Source organism: Tiliqua scincoides, chromosome 14 (assembly GCF_035046505.1).
Source record: "Tiliqua scincoides isolate rTilSci1 chromosome 14, rTilSci1.hap2, whole genome shotgun sequence".
Lineage (NCBI taxonomy): Eukaryota > Metazoa > Chordata > Lepidosauria > Squamata > Scincidae > Tiliqua > Tiliqua scincoides.
The window spans coordinates 13,298,861-13,321,044 of NC_089834.1; the positions used below are offsets into that span (position 1 = coordinate 13,298,861).

General features: G+C 49.3%; 1 protein-coding gene across 7 annotated transcripts; it reads right to left on the bottom strand.

Moving 5' to 3' along the window:
• Positions 1-1,054: 1,054 nt before the first annotated feature.
• On the bottom strand, positions 1,055-21,738 carry MAPKAPK5 (MAPK activated protein kinase 5). 7 transcript variants are annotated; one of them, XM_066609717.1, is made up of 14 exons: positions 21,276-21,738; positions 18,585-18,658; positions 18,225-18,300; positions 16,582-16,679; positions 15,617-15,725; positions 11,711-11,800; positions 10,466-10,561; positions 10,035-10,115; positions 9,266-9,453; positions 7,489-7,609; positions 6,247-6,377; positions 5,754-5,872; positions 5,286-5,390; positions 1,055-4,438 (listed from the first exon to the last, which is right to left on the bottom strand). In XM_066609717.1, exons 1-14 carry the CDS (start codon positions 21,309-21,311, stop codon positions 4,344-4,346), a joined length of 1,419 nt encoding a protein of 472 aa, XP_066465814.1. In that variant the 5' UTR covers positions 21,312-21,738; the 3' UTR covers positions 1,055-4,343. The 7 variants fall into 7 exon arrangements, with proteins under 7 accessions (XP_066465814.1, XP_066465815.1, XP_066465812.1 ...); XM_066609718.1 differs by having other exon boundaries at positions 5,760-5,872; positions 21,276-21,737; XM_066609715.1 differs by lacking the exon at positions 21,276-21,738 and adding an exon at positions 21,060-21,261.
• Between the last annotated feature and the right edge of the window lie 446 nt (positions 21,739-22,184).

Here is a 22,184-nt window from a genome sequence, read left to right on the forward strand (position 1 = left end):
ACACCAGTCAAGATTCTTTCTCGAGGGCTACCTAGTGCCAGAGATTAGCAGGTAAGATAAAGAAGACTGCCTTCACAGTGGGTCAGGCTAAAGAAGCACCCAGGTTCCTGAGAAGCAAAGAACAAAACAACCCCCAGCAGTTTGTAAACTTTAGAAGGTGGTGTGGACAGAAGGAAGCAGCCCGTCCGGCTGAAATGGAACACAAGATGGCTGTTTCCCTTGGCGAGTCTTTGAAAACATTCTACATTACAAGACAGCCAATGTTCCATCACATCATCACTGTCCCTTCACTTCTTGATAGCCCATCCATCCACCCATAGCACTCTGGGCTATTAGTGTCGATTCTCTACTAATAAGCAACTTGGACCCTATCCCAGAAGAATTCCCCAACCTCAACCAACTGGGGTCCTGCGCAATAGAAGAGGAGTAAGCACAGGACCAACACTGACAGCTTGTTATCAGCCTTATGAAAAAAGAGGGACGCTGAAACCACCCACTGGTATGTTCTTAACCCTCTTTCCTATTGTGATCCTAGGAAAAAATCCCCATGAGATGGGGATTGCAAGAAAGACTGGGAGAAAGACTGGGAGTAAACAGCGTTTATGTGAGAGAGATTGCAGTGGAAGACAGAGAGAAGCTGCGAGCTACCAGCTGCAACCATACTGAGAAGACCCAGGTCGCTGCTGTTGCTTGCATGCTAGTTCCATCTGAATGCTCCAACCTGGGTTTCTGTGGAGAAAGCAAATATTATGAAGACACCAGAAGCCTCCAGGGCTCTCGCTCATCCAAAAGAAGCCCAATTCTGGGAGTGCAACACGCCGGACGTCTCGCTATTTGGCGAAGTGGGACACAAACATCTGAAAATATTCTTTAAAATGCAGATACTGAAACTTGTGAGGCTCCGCTTGTCACAGAGAAGGAATCTTATCTCATTCTGACCCCCTCGTCATGCCAAAGGGGGGAGTGGGGTGTGCAAGCCACTTGTTAAGTCACAACACTCGAAGTGTTAAAAAAGTACATTTGGGGGGAGGGGAAAAAAAGGCAGACATGTTGATCAGTTTTAGTAAAATTATTTATGTACACCAATGCATGATATTTACATTAGAATACCGATTCAGATTCAAAAAAAAAGAGAGAAAAACTATCATGGTACAGCAGGACGTGGGAGAAACCTATGGAAGAATCAAGACACATGGAGGTGAACGAACACAGGTTGAGCACAATCCTGAATGCATACAGGGGACTGCATGGCATTCACCATTTCAACCCCAATTTCCTTACCTAAACCCCCTTCCTGTTCATGAACAAACTACAGGCGCTTCCCTGTATCCGCAAGTACCCTCTCTGCTGTTTCGCGGATCCGCGGTTCACAAATTTCCCCCCACAGAGCAAATGACTTAACCTTCGGATTGCAGCCCTCCTCTCGCCGCCTCTTCTGTGCTGTCTGCAAATGCGAACGGGAGCTTTAGTCAAAGGTGAGTCATTTGCACAACGGAGAGGGGTGTTTGTGAACTGCTTCTTGTGGGGTTCGCCACTATCAGCGGTAGCAGCAGGAACCTACCCTCGTGGATAAGGAGGGATGCTGGTGTCAGCCGTGTTCTAGAACAGGCAGTTGTTCCCGAACAGGCCAATGACTAGTGCAGGGCTGGATGTTTTCTTCGCAAGGGCTGCTGGCAGGAAGGTTCCCACAGGGAAATCGCCCAAAAGCGTTTTCCTCAACAAAGGCAAACTGTCAAGCATTTTTCCACAGGGTCTCATCTATGGGAATCATTCTCCAAGCACCTCAAGGTTTGAGAACAAGTCCAGACGCTTTTGCAATTCAAGGGGGCCTGGTTCAATTCCCTCCTTCATAGCCCAAGCCAGAAAGGAGCTGCTGATGTCAGTTTCCTGAGCTTGCACAGAGTCTCCCTCCCTGCTTTGGGCGCCTCTGAATCTCTTCAACAGAGAGAGCAAGTCTGTGTGGACATTCCACCACAGCAAGCAGCAGAGCCTGCGCATGCAACCAGTTCGTGCTTGCAAAGCCAGCATGACAAAGAGCTATGGATCAGGCCCTTGGTACTTTCTCCAGAAGCAGCACTGACAAGCAGCCTCCACCCTCTACAGATTCCTCCATCCCAAGCCTTCTTCATCCAGTATCAGCTCAGCTTTTAATGGACTATGCAAGGGACACTGAAAATAATCAGACACCCTCAGCCACGTCACATCCTTCAAAACATAAAGGTAGACAAAAATAAGGCATTAAAATGTTTAATTTACACATGCACCACTTAAAACATTTGGGAAATTAACCTTTTCATAACAGAGACATGACAGTGTTTGACCTTCCCCTGCCAAGTTAGCCACCTGACACCCCTAAGCCATTTTCCCTTAACATGCCAAACTGCTGGTGTGCCAACCTGACAAGCCAAATGTCAAGAGCAAAGCATTCTGGGAGATGCAGGTACTTTGACTCAGCAATGCTAGTTAAAGGTGGACTAACTGCAGGTGAAGCAAGGTTTCTCCTCTGCTAGTAGTCTCCATGCACAGGTGCCCACATGCAGGTAGCCTCGGAAGGGCATTCCAAGAGCCATTTTTCAGCACATGAGCCCAGGCACAATCTCTGCAGGGCTCTCCACTGGAAGAGAAGTCAAGAAGGTGGTTTCAAGGGAAAGGTGCTTATTTTTAAAGAATGAGAGATGCAGACTACAAACAGAGGCAGAGAAATAGGGAATGCCAACCGAAGGTGGGGTAGCAGATTGGAAAAGGTGATTTCCATTCAAGGAGATTACATGGATCAGTTTTGACTTGCGCAGCACAGAAAAAGCACCTTCCTGTTTCTCCAGCGTCTTCAACGTGGAGGACCTGCCGTCTCCTTGGCACCAAGATTTGAGAGATCTTTGTGCCCCAGGCAAGGTTTATGAAGCTTCACTTCCCTCAACTTGGGACATGAGCTCATGCCCCAGAAAGATGCCTTGCTTACAAGTTTCTTGGGGGCACAGTCTTAGCACTGAAGCATAAGAACGCCAGACATGGCCTGCGCCTCTTGCATCAGTTGTGGTAGATGCTACAAACCCAAACTGATAGAGGAGAGCCTTCCGTGTGCAAAGCCTCCCACACTAGCCCACAGCCCCCTACAATCAGCAACAAGAAGCTTAGCCAAAAGGTGCGGCGCGGGTCTTAACGTCCACTGCTTATGCGGCCATTTTAACACCGCTTGTTGAAAGAGAGGGCCAGGAGGGGTTTCACTGACAGCACTCCTTTCAGACAAGGGGTCCAAGCTGAAGCTGCAGGAGAAAGAGCTCCTGCCTCAGGAGAGAGTTCTAAGAAGAGATGTGTATGGAAAACGAAATGAAAAACTCATCGCAGCAATTCTGCAGGGGGGGGACGTGGCTCAGGAAACCAAAGTGTGGCGGCGTAGCTGGAAGGGGGATGGAGCACTCAGCGTGGCAGGGAGGTAGGCGAACGGCCCCTTCCTTTGGAGCCATTCCCGGCAAGGGGGGGGGCAAAACAGGGCAGCAAAATTTGCCGCCCCGCCGGGAATGGCTCCGAAGGGAGGGGCCACTCGCCCACCTCCCTGCCAGGTTGAGTGCTCCGCCCCCCCTCCAGCTACACCACCGCCAAAGTGTAACCCTATAAAAACTACCGTCAGCCCTGTCTTAAAAAGCGAATTATACCCCTAAGATAGAAAACTAGAAATATGTACAAATTTGTTAATTGGATTTTGTTTCTAAATCCGCCTTTTCCAGCTCAGAGGACAGGCCTCTCTGAACGTTTTTGGTTTCGTGCTGGGAAGCCAGAAGGAAGGAGCACCACCTGTAACCTCCAAGGCCTCGGAGCGCAGCTGCTGCACGCGTGTGCAGGGGCCACCTGTCTGGGCCGCGACAAGGGAGTGCCTTGGACGAAAGTGGCGAAGGACAATTGCGCTGCGTACGTCCCTCAGTGCCTACTTCAAGTAAAATATCAAGCTGGATGCAGAAGACAGAGAGAGAATAAAGCTCATTGTTAGAGGCTGTTAACCATTCAATGCAGGCAAGCAAAAGTCTAGCATCTGGTTATTGAAGAATAAACCGCCCAGGTCAACAGAGTCATGAATTAAATGGTACATAAAAATTATATAATATATATATATTTCTTTTTTGAGGAACCGAGCTCTTAAAAAAATATTACAGTACCAATGATTCTTGTTATCTACATCTATACAGCATCTTTTTTTTTTTCAAGCGGTGTGGAAATTTAATGAAATAATTATGATTTATTTAATTTACATAAAAATACTTTATACAGTTTAAAGGATAACTCTCAAATGATTAAAAAAAAACAACCCAGGTCGTTTCCCTCCCCCCCCAAAGAATCAGCAGTCCCAGCTATTGAGAGTCTTGAGAATTTGTCTGCTCTTCGATGACCTGCTTCACAATTTCGGCCAGTTTTAGCCGGTCCACTTTGTCTGTGAATCCTCTGCCTGGAAGATACAAAGACAGACGTGGATTGGGTTAAAGTGGGAAAAGAGAAACAGCTAGATTTCCCCCCGCCCCCCAATGTATGATTGGTCATACATCAGATGACCAATCAGAGAACAAGGTTTCCTTAATGCCAAGCAGAAGGTCAAGGAGAGCATGGATCTCTATGCTGAACCCCACCTGCTCGGTCCACCTTCTCCCATCAACTGGATGCTGCTTTTCTCTCCCTCCGAGTAGCCAAGCTACATCTGCACAGCACGGCTAGCCCTTCCTGCTTCTCTGCACCCATTCATGAGTTTCTGCTGTCCTTCTCCTGTGCACTGCACAGCCAATTAGACCAACCACCCCCTGGAACCCCTGGGAAATCCAGCACTCAGCATACATGCTGGGCGACAGGAACAGTATCTCCTCGCCAATTCCCCCACAGAGTGTGTGTTTCCCCCCTTCCCTGCTTGCAGAGCGACTGTTTGCTGGTCGATTCCTGTCACTGCTATTCCTTCCCCTCTCTCTGATAGTGTAAATCAATTTCGTGATAAGTCAGCATTCATTCGTTTCATTTCCTTCTGGCTCCACCCTGTTTTAACCAGCCTTTCAAATGCCAAAGCACAGCAAGTGTGCAACACCGGGCAACAGCGGTCCCGGCTCTGGAAGGAAGGGCAAGGCCTCTATGAAGCCCCACATCGGGTTTCTGCAGAACACTTCTGGCAACACTGCCCAGTGACCAAGTGGTCTAGTGCCATCTTCCCCCACAGGAAACCCACCCCCTATCCCCCAGGTGCTTTCCCCACCAGATGGGGAACTGGAAGCCAGGCAATATCCTGCTTCCCCCACCTCGCTTGCAGGACTCACCATTCCAGCTGAACGCCTGGAGGGTGTCTCGCAGTAATTTGCATTCCCGGTTATACTTCCAGGCTTCCTGCATCACTTCGTTCAGTTTCTCATCTTCGTTCTCACCTGTTTCAGAACCGGAAAGAGGCAAAGCAACACCCGTCACGGAGACGGCATCAAGAGAGTTGTGAGGGGCTGCTCTGAGGTTTGCTCCCCAAAGAAACACAAGGGGGCACGTCGCCCGCGAGAGGGGAAAGGAACTGCCGCAGGTGCCCACAGGGCATTCCAGAGGAGGAGACCTGGCTGCAGGGGGCCTGCAGAGGTCCCAAATCTTTGCTCCTTCTTTTCGAAGAGGTGGGCTTTCCCTAACCCCCTTTCCCTACGCAACAAGTCCCATTTTAAGAGCAGAAGAGGAGCTAGAAGGTGGGAATGCTGGGGTCCCCGCCACCCGTCCCCCTCCAGAAATGCAGCTGTCTCAGAACTGGTGACCTTTACCAGCCTGCGGCAGGATGCACTGCGCAATGACGTCTCGGAGCTTCTCCAGAGCCACATTGGAGTCCTCGCTGCTGTTGGGGTCGTGGATGTACACACTGTCCTTTGGTTTGGTTCTGCAATATAAGAGCACTGCTTGACAAGCGTTCTCGTCATTCCCACTGCCCCAATTTCTAAAAAGGTCTGTCCCCCACAAGTGTTCCCATTCCTAGTAAGGTCTGGTTTCACAAAACCAGTTAGTAACACCGCAAACGTCGTTTCACACAGCCAGGCTGGGCAAGTCCTGGAGTTGCAACACTCTCCTCTCCCTCTCACCCTAAGCAACACGTGGAATATGCGTACGTAGTATTGAGGCTGCTCTCTCCAGAGAAGCCCTCCCCCTGTCAGCCTTTCTGGGGGAATCTGCTTACATGCTCAGCATCAACCCAAAGGGCCCGCCACCTTCTGTCGTATGTTTTGTTTTTGGTAAGGGAGAGCGTACGAAAGTTACCCCAGCAGTTTTCGCTTGCGCAAGATGGGGTTGTTGACAGAATGGAGGGGCTTGAGGCTGACTTTGAGGTCCTGGATCCTCATGTTTGCCAGCTGCTCGGCGTGGGCTTGCTGGATCCCAGCAACCACCGCCTGGGAGGACAATTGAAAAAAAGAAGAGTTACATTTTCAGGTTTGAATTAACGCACCAAAGAACTAATGGAGAGCAGGAGCAGAAGAAGAGTGCTTCCATACCAGCCAGGCTTCTGGAACACCACAGACAGATGTGCATTTCCCAACAGACCAGGGATACCATCAAGAGACGTGGATCCCAACACACGATCAACTCACACCAGTCTTGTAGTCCCTCAATATTTTCCTTTCTCCAAAGTGTGGGCTGTGACCCACCATTAGGTCACAAGCAGAGCCTTCCCTGCCCCGCCCCCCGTGCCCGTTTGGCTCCAAATTGGGGTCATTCCCAGAAGCAAGAATGACTTACTTGGTGCTTCCAGAGGCCACTTTGGGTCATACCAGGCTGGTGACCCACTCTATTGGCCTCTGCAGGACTCAGAATGGCCCACAGAAGCCTCCACGGCATACAGAACAATCAGAGCTACTGACTTCTGGAGGTTCGCCTATGAAAACCTGAAATAGCTTTGTGCAGAGGCCAATAGAGTGCGTTGCCAACCTGGAGTGACCCAGAAGCAGCCTCCAGAGGCTCCTGATAAGTTATTCCCACCAGCAGCAGAGGACAAGGTGGGTCACGGCAATGGGAAGTTTGGGAACTTTTGATTAACATTTTGAAAAGGGGCTGATGAAAAAGAGTCCCATCTCCTCCAGTCCACACTGGGTGGGGTTTTGCAACATGCAAGCATTGCTTTGTCCCTGTACCAATCAAGCCAATTTCTAGGCCTGGGCCCAGTACACCCCCCCCCCCAAAGCTGGTGCAAGGAAGGTAACAAAAAGCCTGCAGCTGGCTGAACAGCTTTCCGGCTAAAACGATTATGTGAGAATCACATTCCTAGCCAACTGAGGAACTGAGATAGTCTTCCTGCCTGAAGAAGCAAAGGGATCTCAGACCTCTGGCAGCATCTACAGGCAGGACTGGGAAAATATGCCTGCTCAGAGCCTTGGAGAACTGCTGGTGGTCAGCATAGACTCCTGAGCTGTATTGACCACGATGGTCCAACTCCACACTGCTGGCACTAAAAAGCAATCTATTTCTCAAAGCAGGAAAAAGAAGAGCAGGGCACACGGCACCAACCTTGTCCATCATCAGCTGGGCAGAAGGCAAAATGTTGTCGAGAGCCTCTGTGGAGTTCAGCCAAGGATGGTCCAGAACCCCTTCGGTTGTCAGCCTCTCCTCGGGCTTCACCTTCAGCAGTCTGTGCATGGGAGCACAAAACACAACACAAGCGCATTGGTTTCTTTCACTGTGTGTTCTTGACACCCCCTGCCACTCTCCTGGGCACCAGTTTTGACTGGCAAAGTCCTTGACTGCTTGTGCCCAACAGAGCTGATGCTGATATCATCATCCCCCTGCCCCTTCAGAGATCCTCACATCAGAGGACAAGCTCTGCTATTATTACAGAGCCCCTTTCAAACAAAATGTGGTTTACATAACAGAATGAATATCTTAGCCATCAGCACAACAAGTCAGAACTGCAGAGAATGGAGGAAAGGAGCATCCCACAGGGTCTCTTGGTCACGGAGTAGCCACCCGCCCCCCCAAAGCTACAAAAATCCAGTCATGGTTAGCAAGAGGAGTTTGGTGGCAGAGGTTAAGCTGGTGGACGGGATGACATTTTCTGTTGGTGAAATACTAAATCCACTTATTTACATTTATTTTTAAACTTGGCTACATCAAGCGTGTTCTGGGGTTGGAGAACAGTAAAGCAAATCCTGCTCCCAAATCGACCATGGAATGAATATCCCATCCCACTAGATAGAACAGACGGCACACAGCTGGACAAGCACCTCGCCACGGCAGGGAGGAAGGCTGGCGTCTCAACTGGCAAGATGAGGATGATGATGATGAACACTTAGATCCCTGTACTTACTTAAAAGGAAGGACTCTGATGCCCGGCAAGCCGTGGTGGGACTGGTCTTGGATGGCTGGATGTGCGCTGGGTGTCACTTCCAGGGGCTGTACTCCAGGGCTGCAGAACAACCTCTGTGCAGTGTGCCAATGAGGTTACCAGATGGGGGGTGGGGACGCCCTAGCTGCCCTTACACCTGGCTGGCTGCACAGGGAAGTTCTGCTTTCTCATGTCATAAAACTCATAAAAGAAATTTCCTTTCTCTCCTATCATAGCACTGAAAGGAACACGAGATAACACTCCTTTTTATGGATTTTTCTCTGGTGGAGTGTCCCACTCAGAACTGCTGTTATGAAGACTGGTGTCTTTTAACTTTGTAAATATCATGTTGGCAACCTTCAGTCTTGAGAGACTCTGGTATCGCGCTCTGAATGGTGGTTCTAGAACAGCGTCTAGTGTGGCTGAAAAGGCCGATTCGGGAGTGACAATCCCTTCCACACCGGGAGCAAGTGCAGTCTGTCCCTGGTCTGTCTCCCTGGCTATGGGCCTTCCTTCTTTGCCTCTTTGCCTCAGTCTGTTGGCCAAGTGTCTCCTCAAACTGGGAAAGGCCATGCTGCACAGCCTGCCTCCAAGCGGGCCGCTCAGAGGCCAGGGTTTCCCACTTGTTGAGGTCCACTCCTAAGGCCTTCAGATCCCTCATGCAGATGTCCTTGTATCGCAGCTGTGGTCTAAGTGACAGCTGTTTGTAAATATATATCCCACTTAAAACATATATCCGATTTAGTTTACAAAGGAGGGGAGAAATAAAATAAGCTAAAATGAACAAACTGTTGGCATTTTATAGGCTTGAGATGGTTTGTGGGAAATATACCCCTAGCCTGCTGAGTGGGGAGGCCACCATCACCAATTGCCTAGTTGGCTGCCCCGCAACACCCAACGTTCTCTGAGCAACAGGAAGGAAGACTAAGGAGGGACTCGTGCGACGGTTCCAGCCCAACTTACTTGCGCACAATGTCTTTAGCCATTTCAGAAATCTGGCTCCATTCCTCCTCTGGAAACTCAAAACTCCCCGTCATTATTTTCTTCCGCATGTCCTTGGGAATTGTCCGACTGTGGTGCTTGGAGTAGAAAGGCGGATAGCCACACAGCATCACGTAAATGATGACGCCAAGGGACCACAAGTCACAACTCTAGAGGCATGTAAAAGAAAGGAATCTTGGTTTTTAAAAAGGGAGTGGGAATGAACACGCAGCTCTCTGAAAATCCTGCCCTGGAGAAAAAGCAGGTTCCGCACCTGGGAGAGTCAAAGGCCAACTGCCACAATTAAGACACGCAAATCAATACATGCACACGCCAACAATATCCTTGAGACGGTATCAGAGGTCAGTCTTAAAGGGGAGGCTGGGGGGTTTCTTGTCTCACTGACACACCGATGTGGCAGATGGAGGAGAAATATTGGTTAGGACACCCGGAGTTGTTTATGGTGCTGGGAAGCGGAGTCTACACAGATGCCCCCACCCCATCTCTTCAGACATCACAGGCTCTTGCAGATGCCACCTGCACCTGCTTAATCTTCTCTTGAACCCTGAGGACGAGACCCTTGCCTTTAAAAAAAAAAAAAAGAATGCTGACAAGAACAGCCTTGCACATTGCGGCCAGATTCTGTGCAAGGCACCAGGTTCGCCATGAAAAACTGGACAAATGGGAACACCACCTGTTGCATCTACTCAAACTGTAACCAGTAAAGCACACTCTGGTTGAGGGGGCATACCTTGTTGTAAGTGTAGGGTGTTGGCGAGGTAGGGATGATGCCAGACTTCTCCTTTTGATGCCTCCTTTGTGCCTCTAGTACCTGAGAGGGCAAAAAAAAAACAACAACAACAACACATAATACCATTCTTTAAGACCTCTACATGCAGGTGGCTGCATCTGCTGACACTGTACCACCTATGTCAGCTACCTAGTACACTTTTAAAGTGATTATAATTTATAATTCTAATGTAAATTTTGAATGAACTCATCACACTGCTTCCTGCACTTCTAACTTTGGAAAACAACAAAATCAGTGAAAAAATAAAACCATTTTCATCCACCTCTACTCATGAGTCATTCAAGCATGCAAGCACTTCAGGCACGGGGTACTCGGTCATGCAGAGAACTGGGGGGGGGAGAACACACTCATCGGCAGAATCAGTCCCTTACCTGAGGTGCTACATAGTAAGGAGTGAATTGCGGTGTCATCAGGTCACCCTGGTCCACCTTGGCAAACCCAAAGTCACACAGCTTCACTGGGGCATCCTAAAGCAAGCAGTAAGGGAGACCTCAGATATGGGCTCTTTCCCACTCGAATCATTTGGCCCGCTTGACAAACTAGGACAGTTTCTGTGGGGAAGGAGGGAAGTCACCTGGCTGCTGAGGGCTGGCATGCTGGCTGGCAAGAGGGGATGGGAGGGAGAGAAGCTAAGAGCCCAGGAGGCTGGCTGGCTGAAGGAAAGAGGACATCAGAGGCAGCGCACTTTTTAGCTGTTATTGACCAATACAAAAGCTATATATCGCTGCCTTTTTGAGGGACTGTGTCATCTGTGGCTGGTGCCACAAGAATCCGATACGCTAGACCGCACAAGAGGCCGTCCAAAGAGAGAATACAGTCCACAAGGCACACAGCCATGGCCAACACTTTACAACCTATATTTGTGTTGTAAGAGAAACCTATATTTGTGTTGTAAGAGAGAGACAACCGTGTGCTCATTTCACCCAAACAGGTCTTCTTGTACAGAGCATTAGGAATGCAAAGCACTTTTGTCTTCTGCCCTGGCATCTGCCTTTACTTGGTGGCAGGCAACTGAGACAGGCCTGCACTTGACCAGACTGGTCATTTCAGCACCTTCTCCTTTCTGTGTGTTTTTTTTATTGTATTGGCAACCTTCAGTCTCGAAAGACTATGGTATCACGCTCTGACAGGTGGTTCTGGCACAGCGTCTAGTGTGGCTGAAAAGGCCGATTCGGGAGTGACAATCCCTTCCACACTGGGAGCAAGTGTAGTCTGTCCCTGGTCTGTCTCCCTGGCTATGGGCCTTCCTTCTTTGCCTCTTAGCCTCAGACTGTTGACCAAGTATCTCTTCAAACTGGGGAGAGGCCATGCTGCACAGCCTGCCTCTAAGCGGGCCGCTCAGAGGCCAGGGTTTCCCACTTGTTGAGGTCCCTAATATTTAATGGGCAAGAACAGGGCCAAGGAGGAAGAGACTGAGGGCAGGACAGGCAGTGGTAGCAGCAAGCTGAGGAAAGAAGGGCCAACAAAAAACACTCACCCGGGCCAGGAAGGCACAGATGGGCAAGCTTTGGCAGCTGATGGAAGAGCTGAACATCATTGAACATCCCATGCAGCTCTGATCCAACCAGCAGCACTTTGTAACCCACAAAACCCTGAAGAGCAAATCTCCACCTTACCAGGGAATTATCCTTGAACAGAAGGTTCTCTGGCTTGAGGTCTCGGTGTGCAATGTTCAGAGAATGACAGTGTTGCAAAGCCAGCGCTATCTGCAAGGAGGACAATAAGGTGTCACCAGGCAGCTCTTGCCAACACAGCAGCAGCACTTACAGTTTCTCTTCCACCACCCCTCCTCAAAGGACATGGTGGAGGCACTTTTCTCTTTCAAGGACTAAGGAGTCTACAAAGCAGCTTGAGACCTGGCACTCAAACAGGGGCACACCTGAATCATGTACCACGCTCTAGTTCTATGCGCCAGATCAGCATGTTGGCACCACCCATTTAGCACATATGGGGGAAGCATAAGAACATAAGAACAGCCCCACTGGATCAGGCCACAGGGCTGGATCTAGTTCAGCTTCCTGTATCTCACAGCGGCCCACCAAATGCCCCAGGGAGCACACCAGATAACAAGAGACCTCATCCTGGTGCCCTCCCTTGCATCTGGCATTCTGACATAACCCATTTCTAAAGTCAGGAGGTTGCAGGATGTATTTAAGTAGAAGTAAAAAAGGATGTTGCCAGTGGCACACTGAGCATTCATTCAAAAAAAAACAAAACTGAATGACCTGGGACATAGGGACGCATCAGCGGAGTCACTGCAGATGAGGGTGGCTGGTTTGCAGTAGAGAAGAACACGGACAAGGTTTCAATGAGGCAAATCTCAGCAGCTGGCTTGAGGCAAGCCAGGGGAGTTCAGAGGGCTAGTTGAGGATGACCACTGCCTGAGCCTCCAGCGAAAGTTTTCAATCCCTGCTTTAGCCAATCTGGGCTTTAAGCTGGCTGAAGTGCATTAAGCATTCACTAATCTTCTCACTGAGCCCAAGTACACACATCTTTTCGCATTCCTGCAGCGCGCAGGAAGGGGGAGCAAGAGCCCCAAAGCACTGCCATGCCAAAGGGCACCAAGGTTTGAAGTTGCCTTGCCTCTTTGAACTGTCCTAAGCCAAGTGCAAACATAGAAAGACAAGCCCCAACTTCTCTGGCCAGTTAGGCGGGATTTTGAAGAGGGCAGCACTCATCCAGCTGAAATCTCACATCTTACCGCAATTGCCTGAAACTTTTCAATGCTTCCAACTACTGCTGCTACATACAAGGTTTCAACTACAAAGGCAGGTTACAGATCACTTTTTTTTATCTTGCTAGTTGCTAAGGAGGCCCACTAGTTGCTTTAACCCCTGCTGACTCCGCAGTCCCCGAAGGCAAGAGCTACAAGCTCTTGCATGAAGCCTGCTATTGTTCTGCTTGAATCAGGGTCCTAAACCCCTATAAAAAGGAAATCCCTTGAACACATTCATGGCAGAGGAAAACAATGACAGGGTAGTATTTTAAGGGGAACCAGAAAATAAGATCACAACAGAGTCATTCAGTGAGAACACCATCTTTGTTTTCCTGGAAGTACATTAGGAAACTGAAAGAAAGAAACCACTCCGCAGAAAGGTGGCGTATTTGTTTGGCACAGAAAGAGCCTGGCTAGTGTGAGCAGTTAGTTCCACATAACACAAAATTATGCTAATATTGTTGCCCGTGTAAGAGGAAGCAGGCTATGCTTGACTGCTGGACACCCTGCTATTGCCTGGCAAACTACTCTTTGTCTCAAAATTGACACTGAAAAGGTCAAATAATTAAAAATGAGGCCCCCAAATGCTGCATGTTGTGTGATTTTTTGGAAACTAAGAGCCCCAAGTCAATTGTTTCACTCTTTGACAGTCTTACTTTAAAAACAACCAAGAGGATAACCAAATCTATGCTTAACTCTAACCGCTTAGCCAGGGTAACATCCACTGGGCATTATGCAGCCAGGAACTTCCAGCATCCAAGTTCAACAATACAAGCTGTCTGCAGGAAGCACTAGGAGGCAAAAGCAGCTCTGATTGTCTGACCGGGATACTGCTAGCTGCTCTGTGCCCAGACTGGTCCATGAGGCCAAGTGCGTCTCAGGAAGGCGTGTTCCTGGTCCCTCTACCAAGAGCAAGACAGCTGGAAATACAGTGGAAGAGGGCAGTTCCACTAAGGTCCCTCCTGGGGGGATTCTCCTTGTCACCAACCTAGTGAGACCCTCCAGGGTAAACACCAAAGTATGAATCTGTGAGTCTCTTCTAGGGTGCAAGTTGTGGGCACCCACCCCACTGAGAACAAAAAGCAGCTTTATTCAAATGCATTTGTAAGCTGTCTTGAAGATCAAAGTGGTGGAAAGGAGGGGTATAAATTTGGTTAAATCAATACATATAAATATGTCCCATGAAATCAATGGGACATTTAAATGGTGTTATGCTTTGGCTGGATCATGCCCAGAGAGTTTACTTTCCAGGATGGCCACACATGTTTAACTGCATATATTTCTGACAAACCCTTGTTTAGAAGAGGCTTTCTGAAGCAGAGATTACTCTGAAGAATGCAATGGAACAAAGTGGAATTAGCACCATGGTAAACACACTGGTCGGTCTGGAGTAGTTACCACTGACTTCAGTGAGACTTCCCAGTGAGTTTGGGTCACAAGGAAGAGAAAGGCGGATTGTAATGGAGGCATTTTATCCAATCTGCAAGAACATTTCTCTGTTTGCAGAGCATTAGTGAAAAATCCCAAAGTCCAGGTTCATTTGTTTTTTTTCACAAGTTACTTTTTGAAAAAAAGTTAGAAGCTCTCTTCCTACATTAAATCAGAACTAAGCACTGCAAATGGACTGTGATGGAAAAGCTGTGGCAGGGAACACGGAGGGGAAATGAGAAGTCAGGGGGCTCGCAGTAAACATATCATCAGAACAAGACACAAGGCACTCAGTGCAACTCTTGACACAGCCTGGGGAGAAGAGGTACCAGGACAAGATCACTCAAACCTTTAAGCCTCCTGAGCCAGCACCACACTCCTAAAACACAGTGACCACACAAACAAACCACAACAAGTTGGGTAAGGAATAAGCAACCACATCAACAGGAAGACATACTAAAAAAAAGTCAGACAAAGTGGAAATACTCCGCTGGATAATTCAGCTGGAGGCTACAATACTTCTCAAGCTGCTAGTGCTCACAAAGTCCTTTCCCAGTGGTTTGAAGGTAGTAACTTTGAGAATGACACAACCAGAACGACCCTTCTCGGAGCTCTTTAAAGAGCTAAAATGGACAGGCTTGTACGAACGTTCCCCACCCCCAGCAAGCAGAGGCTTCTCTGTGAAAGTCAACAGGCTTGGCTATTGAGATTCGCCTCACATCTGCCGGCCAGCCCCAAGGAAGGAGGCACAGGACACCTACCGAGAGTCAAGTACTGGGAGAGACTCAGCTGGCTATCAAGGCAAGGCAAGACAATGTGCTCAGGTACACTAGCGAGAAATAAAATTGAGATTCTCAAGAACTTTCAGTATTCTCCAACAAAAGAGGATGCCCTCTATACAAGTCGCTGGAAGGCCTGGCCACCTTCAATCAATACCTGCCAGGTGCAAGCAGGTCATTAAGTGGTCTCCAAGACTACCCTCAGACTACACTCTTCCATCTCTGCACAAGTCACCTCTTTGGGCTTGCAGCTTTCCAATCCGGGGGCTGCTGAGAACACAGATTCAAACAGAGGGACAACAGGCATGCTAAATGTTAGTTTTTTTTCAGGGGTAGGAGTGAAGCATCTCTCCATTTTAACTCCAAAAAGAGTTTCTCAGCTACCAGAAGCTGGACAAGGGGCACAGGGTTATCAAATTATAACAAAGCAGGCAATCATCTTCTGATCAGAAAAGAGGAATTTTTTTCCAAGTCTGCTACTTGCCCTCCCAAGCCCTAGAAAATTGTCAGCTCTCCGAGGAACCCGCCCCATGATTTCTGCTTACATAAGGGGTGGGGGGAGGGATGGAGAAGTTGGAGGGGGTGGGGGTTAAACTTGCCTGCTTTGTTACTTGGCTGGCTTGCTTCTCAGTAAAGTGCCGATGTTGGCTGATTCTGTGAAAAAGTTCGCCCCCTTCCATCATCTCCATTACAATTAGGAGCCGAGCCCTGTTTAAAAGCATTTCAGTTTGTTACATGACAAAAAAAGAAAAATAGCCTTTTGAACCAGATGGGAGTGAGCAACTGACAGAACAGAGAAACTGCACTGCAAGGGCTCCACCACTGAGTCTGAGGATGCTGCTGCTGCTGCTCAAAACAAACACAGACTACAGAAGAACAACTTAGGATCCAGTTGTTCTGGGACTCTTAAGTGCCACAGGGAAAAAAAAAATTCAGTACATCAAGAAAAGCTACCCATTTTCAGGCACATCGATTTCCAGGGAGGAAAAAAAGGAAGTGTATTTGTGTGTAGGGTGGGATCTTCACAGGAACACCAGCATGTAATTGTTGGACTGTGTCACAGGATGCAAGCATGCCTGCCCTTACAGCAAATCTAAAATGTCCACAGCTTAAATCAACGCAGCCCACTCACTACAGTGAGGCTTCTGTAGGGCAACAGCCTTATGGCTCATGCCCCCTGGTCAGATCCATCTCTTCCTCTACCACCCTTAAAGATGTGCAAAATGTCCCAAGGCCCGCTCCTAAACCCCAACAGGACTGGCTTTAGAAGGAGCAGAGGCCAATTACCTCAGAGTATCAGTCCCAAATCAGTGAGAAATACCTGGACAGTTGGGAACCAGACAGCTAAGAAATGTGACCAGCCAAAAAACAAAACAGAGAGAGAGAGTCTCAGCACACTCCAAACAACAGATCACAATGAAAGGAAAACACACTACCATTTGGAGAGGGAAACAAATGGAAGTTGCCATCAGCTCTGGAGTAAAGGCAGCTTGAGAGCCCACACGATCCTGGCTGAAATGTGAAGCCCGCGGGGTTGGGGCAGAGCCATCCTGCACAGCCTTACCTCGGACTGGACTCATGTGGAAACTGCACACTGTTCGCATAGACTTCAATAATCTGAACGATATTGGGATGCGTTGCGCACATCATGTGCAGCCGAACCTAGCAGAGAAGGAAGAGGTGCAGTTATCCTGCACCCTTGATCACGGGCGGGCAGCCACCGTTCACCACCCTGGGACACCTGAGGGTCGCCGGCTTCCCCCCACCTTTGCCTCCCTCCCATCAAAGATCATATGATTCAGTCACGTGTGCAGGTTTCACTCATCTTGTGAGTGAGAGGCTAACAATTTGGGCCCACGTTATCTGAGGGACCGCCTTCTCTCATACATTCCAGCTCATGCTCTTAGGTCATCTGAGGGGGCTCGCCTTCAAGTGCTGCCTTTATCCCAAGTAAGAGGGATGGTGACACGGGGGCAAGCCTTCTCTGTAGTGGTGCAGTAACTTTGGAATTCTCCGTCGGGGAACAAAGAACTGCCCCCTCCCTCGTGGTTTTTTGGCAAGGGCTCAAAACCTTTTTGTTTCATCTTGCACTGGGATAATTTGTCATTTGTCTGCCCCCTGTGCATTTGGGCATTTGCTCTGGCATAGGAAAGGCGATATTTAAATCTTTTAAATAAGTAATAAACCAGTAATGCTTGCACAATTAAGGCCAGAGTAAGAAGCATTTGCAGGAGAATCTGGTTCAAGGAGATCCAAAGTTCTGAATTCACAACCCTATCTACCTCAAAGCCCTTAAGTGTGATTCTTTGATTATGACTGCAGTCTTCCTCAAAGGAGATCAGAGAAGTTTACATGCTTACAGAGATGCATCCCATTGACTTCATAAAGATCCTGTGACGAAGGCTGGGCTGACACAGAAAGCACAACTGCAAAAGTCACGCTGCAGACTTCCTGGTCAAGCAAGGATGTGAATGTGGGGTCTCCCTAGTCCGACATATTAATCACAACTCCAATGTGTGCAATCTGGCTCTGCTTCTTTAATGGTGAGGGAAAAGGCACCCACACACTCAAAGGCATTCTGGTCTTTGCCATCACTCCATGCATTCTAGGTTGAGGCCTTGTGTTTCAAGATAGCTTCAAGGAAAAGCACTGGATCAAATTAAGCCACAGATCAAGGGCAGAATCATGTCCAGAAACACTTAGCAATTTCCAGTATGGAATTCGAGGTAGGCAGGGGAAACGGTCAGAAAAAGTCTACAACAAGAGATGGGGAAAAATGCAGCTTGCCGACCAGAACTTTCTCCAGGCGAGAAAGTTAACCAGTCAGCTGGCAGCCACTCCTAGCGTTCATTTGTCAAGGACACTGGAAAGCAGAGCTCCAGGAGGCCAGGCAGCCAAACCAGTTTCAGCAGTGCTGCAGGTCAGCAGAGCATGACTGAAGAACAATTCTCAATATTATGGAGTCCAAAGAAGAGACCCAGGAGAATCCAAGAAAGGCGCTCAGCAGGAACATCTCCATGCAAGATAACCATAAAGCTGGAAGCAGCCTCCAAATCTCACCCATATTTCAGCAACAGCCAGCCACTGCTGGAACACTGTGGCTCCGACTGCACAGCAGCACACAAACATTTCTCGTTAAGGTGGAGCTTCCTACCACCCAAGCAGATGATGGAACGACTCCCAAACGAACAATATAGGATACGGTACCTCATTCCTAGCTTTGGGGCGGTCAAGAAGGATTTTCAGAGCAAACCGTTCTTGAGATGATTTTTTCATGCAGACCCTGTTCAGGACAGCAAGAAAAGGATTTGGTTTAGCAGGACTGCCCTCAGTGGGTCACAATTAAGAGAAAAACTATAGACAATATTGCAACAACAAGACAATTTAAGGGGGAAATGGTTAAAAGAGAAGCCAGTGGGAAGACCTACTTCCAACCAGGGTGTTGTTTTTGCTATACACCAGTGGGGGAGCAAATGTCAGTATCTGCTTACAGCATAATTAAAGCCTTTGCTAGTTCACAGCCATCATGGAAGTCTAACCATAAGCCAACCAAGGGAATCTTCTCACCTGACTGGACCGCTGATTCCAGCTCCCAGTTTCTGAGTCCAATTAATGTTGTATTCCTCTAAAATAGACGTTTCCTGTTCAAAAAGGGAGAGAATGTGAAATTAATGTGCCTCTTCCTCTCTGGGCAGAGTCCTTTGTTCCTCTTTCCAATGCTTAGATCTCTGTGTTGTTAGATCTCTGTGTTGTAGTCCCATCTCTATTAACTAGGTACTGACAGAGACTTGTGGGGCCAGGAGAGTTACACTCAGAATATTGTACATAATGATATGGTAACGAACCATTTTATTCATCACTTCTCTATAAACCTTACCAGTGCGGTGAACAAAACTCAACTGTGGGCCCAATTCTGTCAAATTTTTCAGCACTGGTGCAGCCTCAATGCAACCCCAAGGTAAGGGAACAAATGTTCCCATACCTTAAGGAGGTCTCTGCGACTCCCTCCCCATCACAGGATGCAATGCATGCCCCATTGGAACAGTTGCACCAGCACTGGAAAATTGGATAGGATTGGGCCCTAAGACTTCAACCCTATACACACCTGAAAGCAAGTCCCACTGAACTCAAGAGGATTTACTACTGAGGAGACATAGGATTACACTACAAACTAGGCCTTATAAACTATCAAAATAATGCTTAAAACTATTGTCACACATAAGTGCCTCAGTGTTCATACCACACACAGAGGGCTGATGCCAGCTTGGGTAAAGCTTCTTAGCTGTGTTTGTGGCCAATGTGAGATTTAAATCTGGCCTTCCAGCTTGCAGTGCAGCCTCCAAGACTCCTGCAGAACAGCACGCACGAATGAAGCGGTCTTGTACCAAGTCAGATCACTGGACTATCAGGATCAGTCCTCCAGAACCAGCCTTATGCCAAGTCAGATCACTGTTCTATCGGGATCAGTTCTCCAGAGTCTCAGGCAGAGAGAGGCTGTTCTGAGCCCTGCAACTTAACTAACCACCTTCTGCAGGCAGAATGTATGCTCTGCTTTCTGAAATACAGTAGGTCCTATCCCCAGCAGGTCTCGGGGATACTTCTGAACAATACCAACAGCTCACTTCTACAATGCAATGATCTCTCCTTGCTCTCTGAAGCACATACGTCAGCAACTTGCACCTGATGACTTGGAAAGAAATTCTTTTAATAAAACAAACAAAGTTGGACTTCTACAGTTTATGGCAGATGTACAACTCTACCCAGCCCAACTTGCTCACAACTAGGTTATGATAGCCTATGGCTAAAGGAGAGAGCGAGTGCGTTAGAAAGGAGCGGAGCAGAAGAGAAGGGCAGCAACACAAGCTGGTGGCAAGTGTGAACTTGTTTTCTGGGGGGGGGGGGCGCCAACTCCCGTCGACGTTTAAGGATCATTTGAGGAAAGAAACTTATCAGACATAGGATATGAACCTGTTATGCTCTGAGTACCCCATTCACAACAAAAGAGGGAGAGAAAAGACAGAAAAGTTAAACAGTGGGTGAATTATGGGTGAGTTTGTCATTAGCTGCTTCCATACAGAGGTTTCTAGAAAGCCGTTCCCCTCATTTCCTCCAGAGGTATGAAGTCTCTGCACGGGGGCAGCCTTCGGCTGCTGACAGAATACAGGAGATCTGTGTGCTTTAGGAATTGCCATTTATGTCCTGGCTGACCCAAGTAGGCACAAAGGCAGGCAGCATTAAGGATCTGACTCTTGGCAGGGTCTGTGCTGGAGATACTCTACAGGGGGCAGCTCCACTCCAGATACCAAAGAAACACAATCGCCTTAGCCCAGCGGTTCCCAAACTTTTTTTTAGTGGCAGTTCCCTTGACCTGCTGGCCTGTGAGCTGCAGCTCCCCATTAGGGCTACAATCCTAGACATTGTATAGGGTTGTGTGTTTTTCACAAGGATTCTTCAGCACCCCTGCTGGTTTCTGTGGCTCCCTGAGGAGCCACGGCTCACAGTTTGGGAACCACTGCCGTAGCCTTTTAAGGTTGTGGTCTGAAGGCATCCTTGCCCAATCTGATGTGCCAACACTCTGTATGTGCTCAGAGGAACTCTGCCCCGATTGTTTACACACACACATACACAAAAGCCAAAAGCCTCAACTTTTCTTTTGAGGCAGCCATCTGAAGTCTTCCCAAGAGAAAAGAGTCCTCAGAAGCACACTCTGCCCCGACCGTCAATTAAAAGCTGTTGGCGGGGAGGAGATGAAGCACTCTGCACCTGCTCAGAGACACCCTGCCTCAGTGGTCCACAAGAGAGAGAAGAGGAGCAAAAGAAGTGAGCTCTCACATAACTGTCAAATCAAAACAGCTACTGGTGGGGAGGAGACTCGGCACATGCTCAGAGGCGCCCTTCCCAGTGGTCTAACAAAAGAGAGAAGTGAAAGAAGCCAGCTCTCCTACCAAATAAAAGCTGTTGGCAGGGAGGGATCACAGCATTCTGCACATGCTCAGAGGCACCCTGCCTCAGGGGTAGCAAAGAAACAAGCTCTCAACTGACTGTCAAAGGAAAAGCTGTTGGAGGGGAGGAGACGTGGCACTCTGCATACGCCCAGAGGCGCCCTGCCTGAAGGGTCCAACGAGAGAGATGTGGCGCTCTGCACATGCCCAGAGGCGCCCTGCCTCACTGGTCCAACACGCGAACTCTCCTGTCGTAGGAAGGCCTTGTCGAGGAGGGCGCGGCACTCTGCACATGCCCAGAGGAGCCGGGCTCTACCTTGATCATCCTGTCCGGCTCGGGCTCCCGCGACATCCTCCGGCGCTGGGCCGGCGAGGGGCGCCTGTGGCGGGGGGCTAGGCCGGGGGCCCGCCCTCCCGGTCGGCGTCGTCGGCGTCCCCTCCGCCTCCGCCGCCCTCGTCGCCGCCCGGCTGCCGCCTCATCCCCGCCCACCCGCGAGGGAAGGAGGAAGCGGGAGACGCAGGCCGGAGCCCCTCAGCCGCCACCGGCCTCCGCGCCCGCCATGGCCTCAGCTGCCTCCGCGGGCAGCCCCGCCTGACGGCCGAAGCCGCCGCGCCGCTCCGCCCCGGCCGGCGGCGCCTGCCTTCTTCTTCCGCTGCGCAGCGGCCGCGCCGCGCCTCTCTCGACTCCCCTCAGCCCCGGCGGCCTTTCGCAGTCCCTTCAGGCGAACGACACGGTCAACCCGGCGCGACGTCACGCCCGAAGGCCCCCTCCATAGAACGGCGTGATCGCCTTTCTTTCGGCGCCCTGAGAGGGGTCCTTTTCCCGCAGCGTCCCGCGTCTGATGACGTCAGAGAGCCCGCGAGCTAAAGGTTACCTAAGGGAATGAGGGAAAGGGGCGGGGACTGGCCTCTAAGCGTTGCGACGCCCCCGCTGTTTTAGGTCACGCCCACTCGGCGTTAAAAATTTCGCCATGGAGTCACTTGGGAACAAGTCTCGCGAGACTACGTTTATGAGGCGACCAAAAGAGAAGGCTGGGGGGGAGGCGCCATTTTGAGAGTGTGTAGGGCAACCAGAGTGCTGGTGAACAAAGCCCCGTTCATGTTATGAAACACTTTACAGTTCAAAAGCACTATAAAAGGGGGTCAAGAGTCACCCTTGCATGGTCTCCCCTCACACAGGTGACACAAAGCACTTCCACTCAGGCAGCAGCACAGAACCCCATTA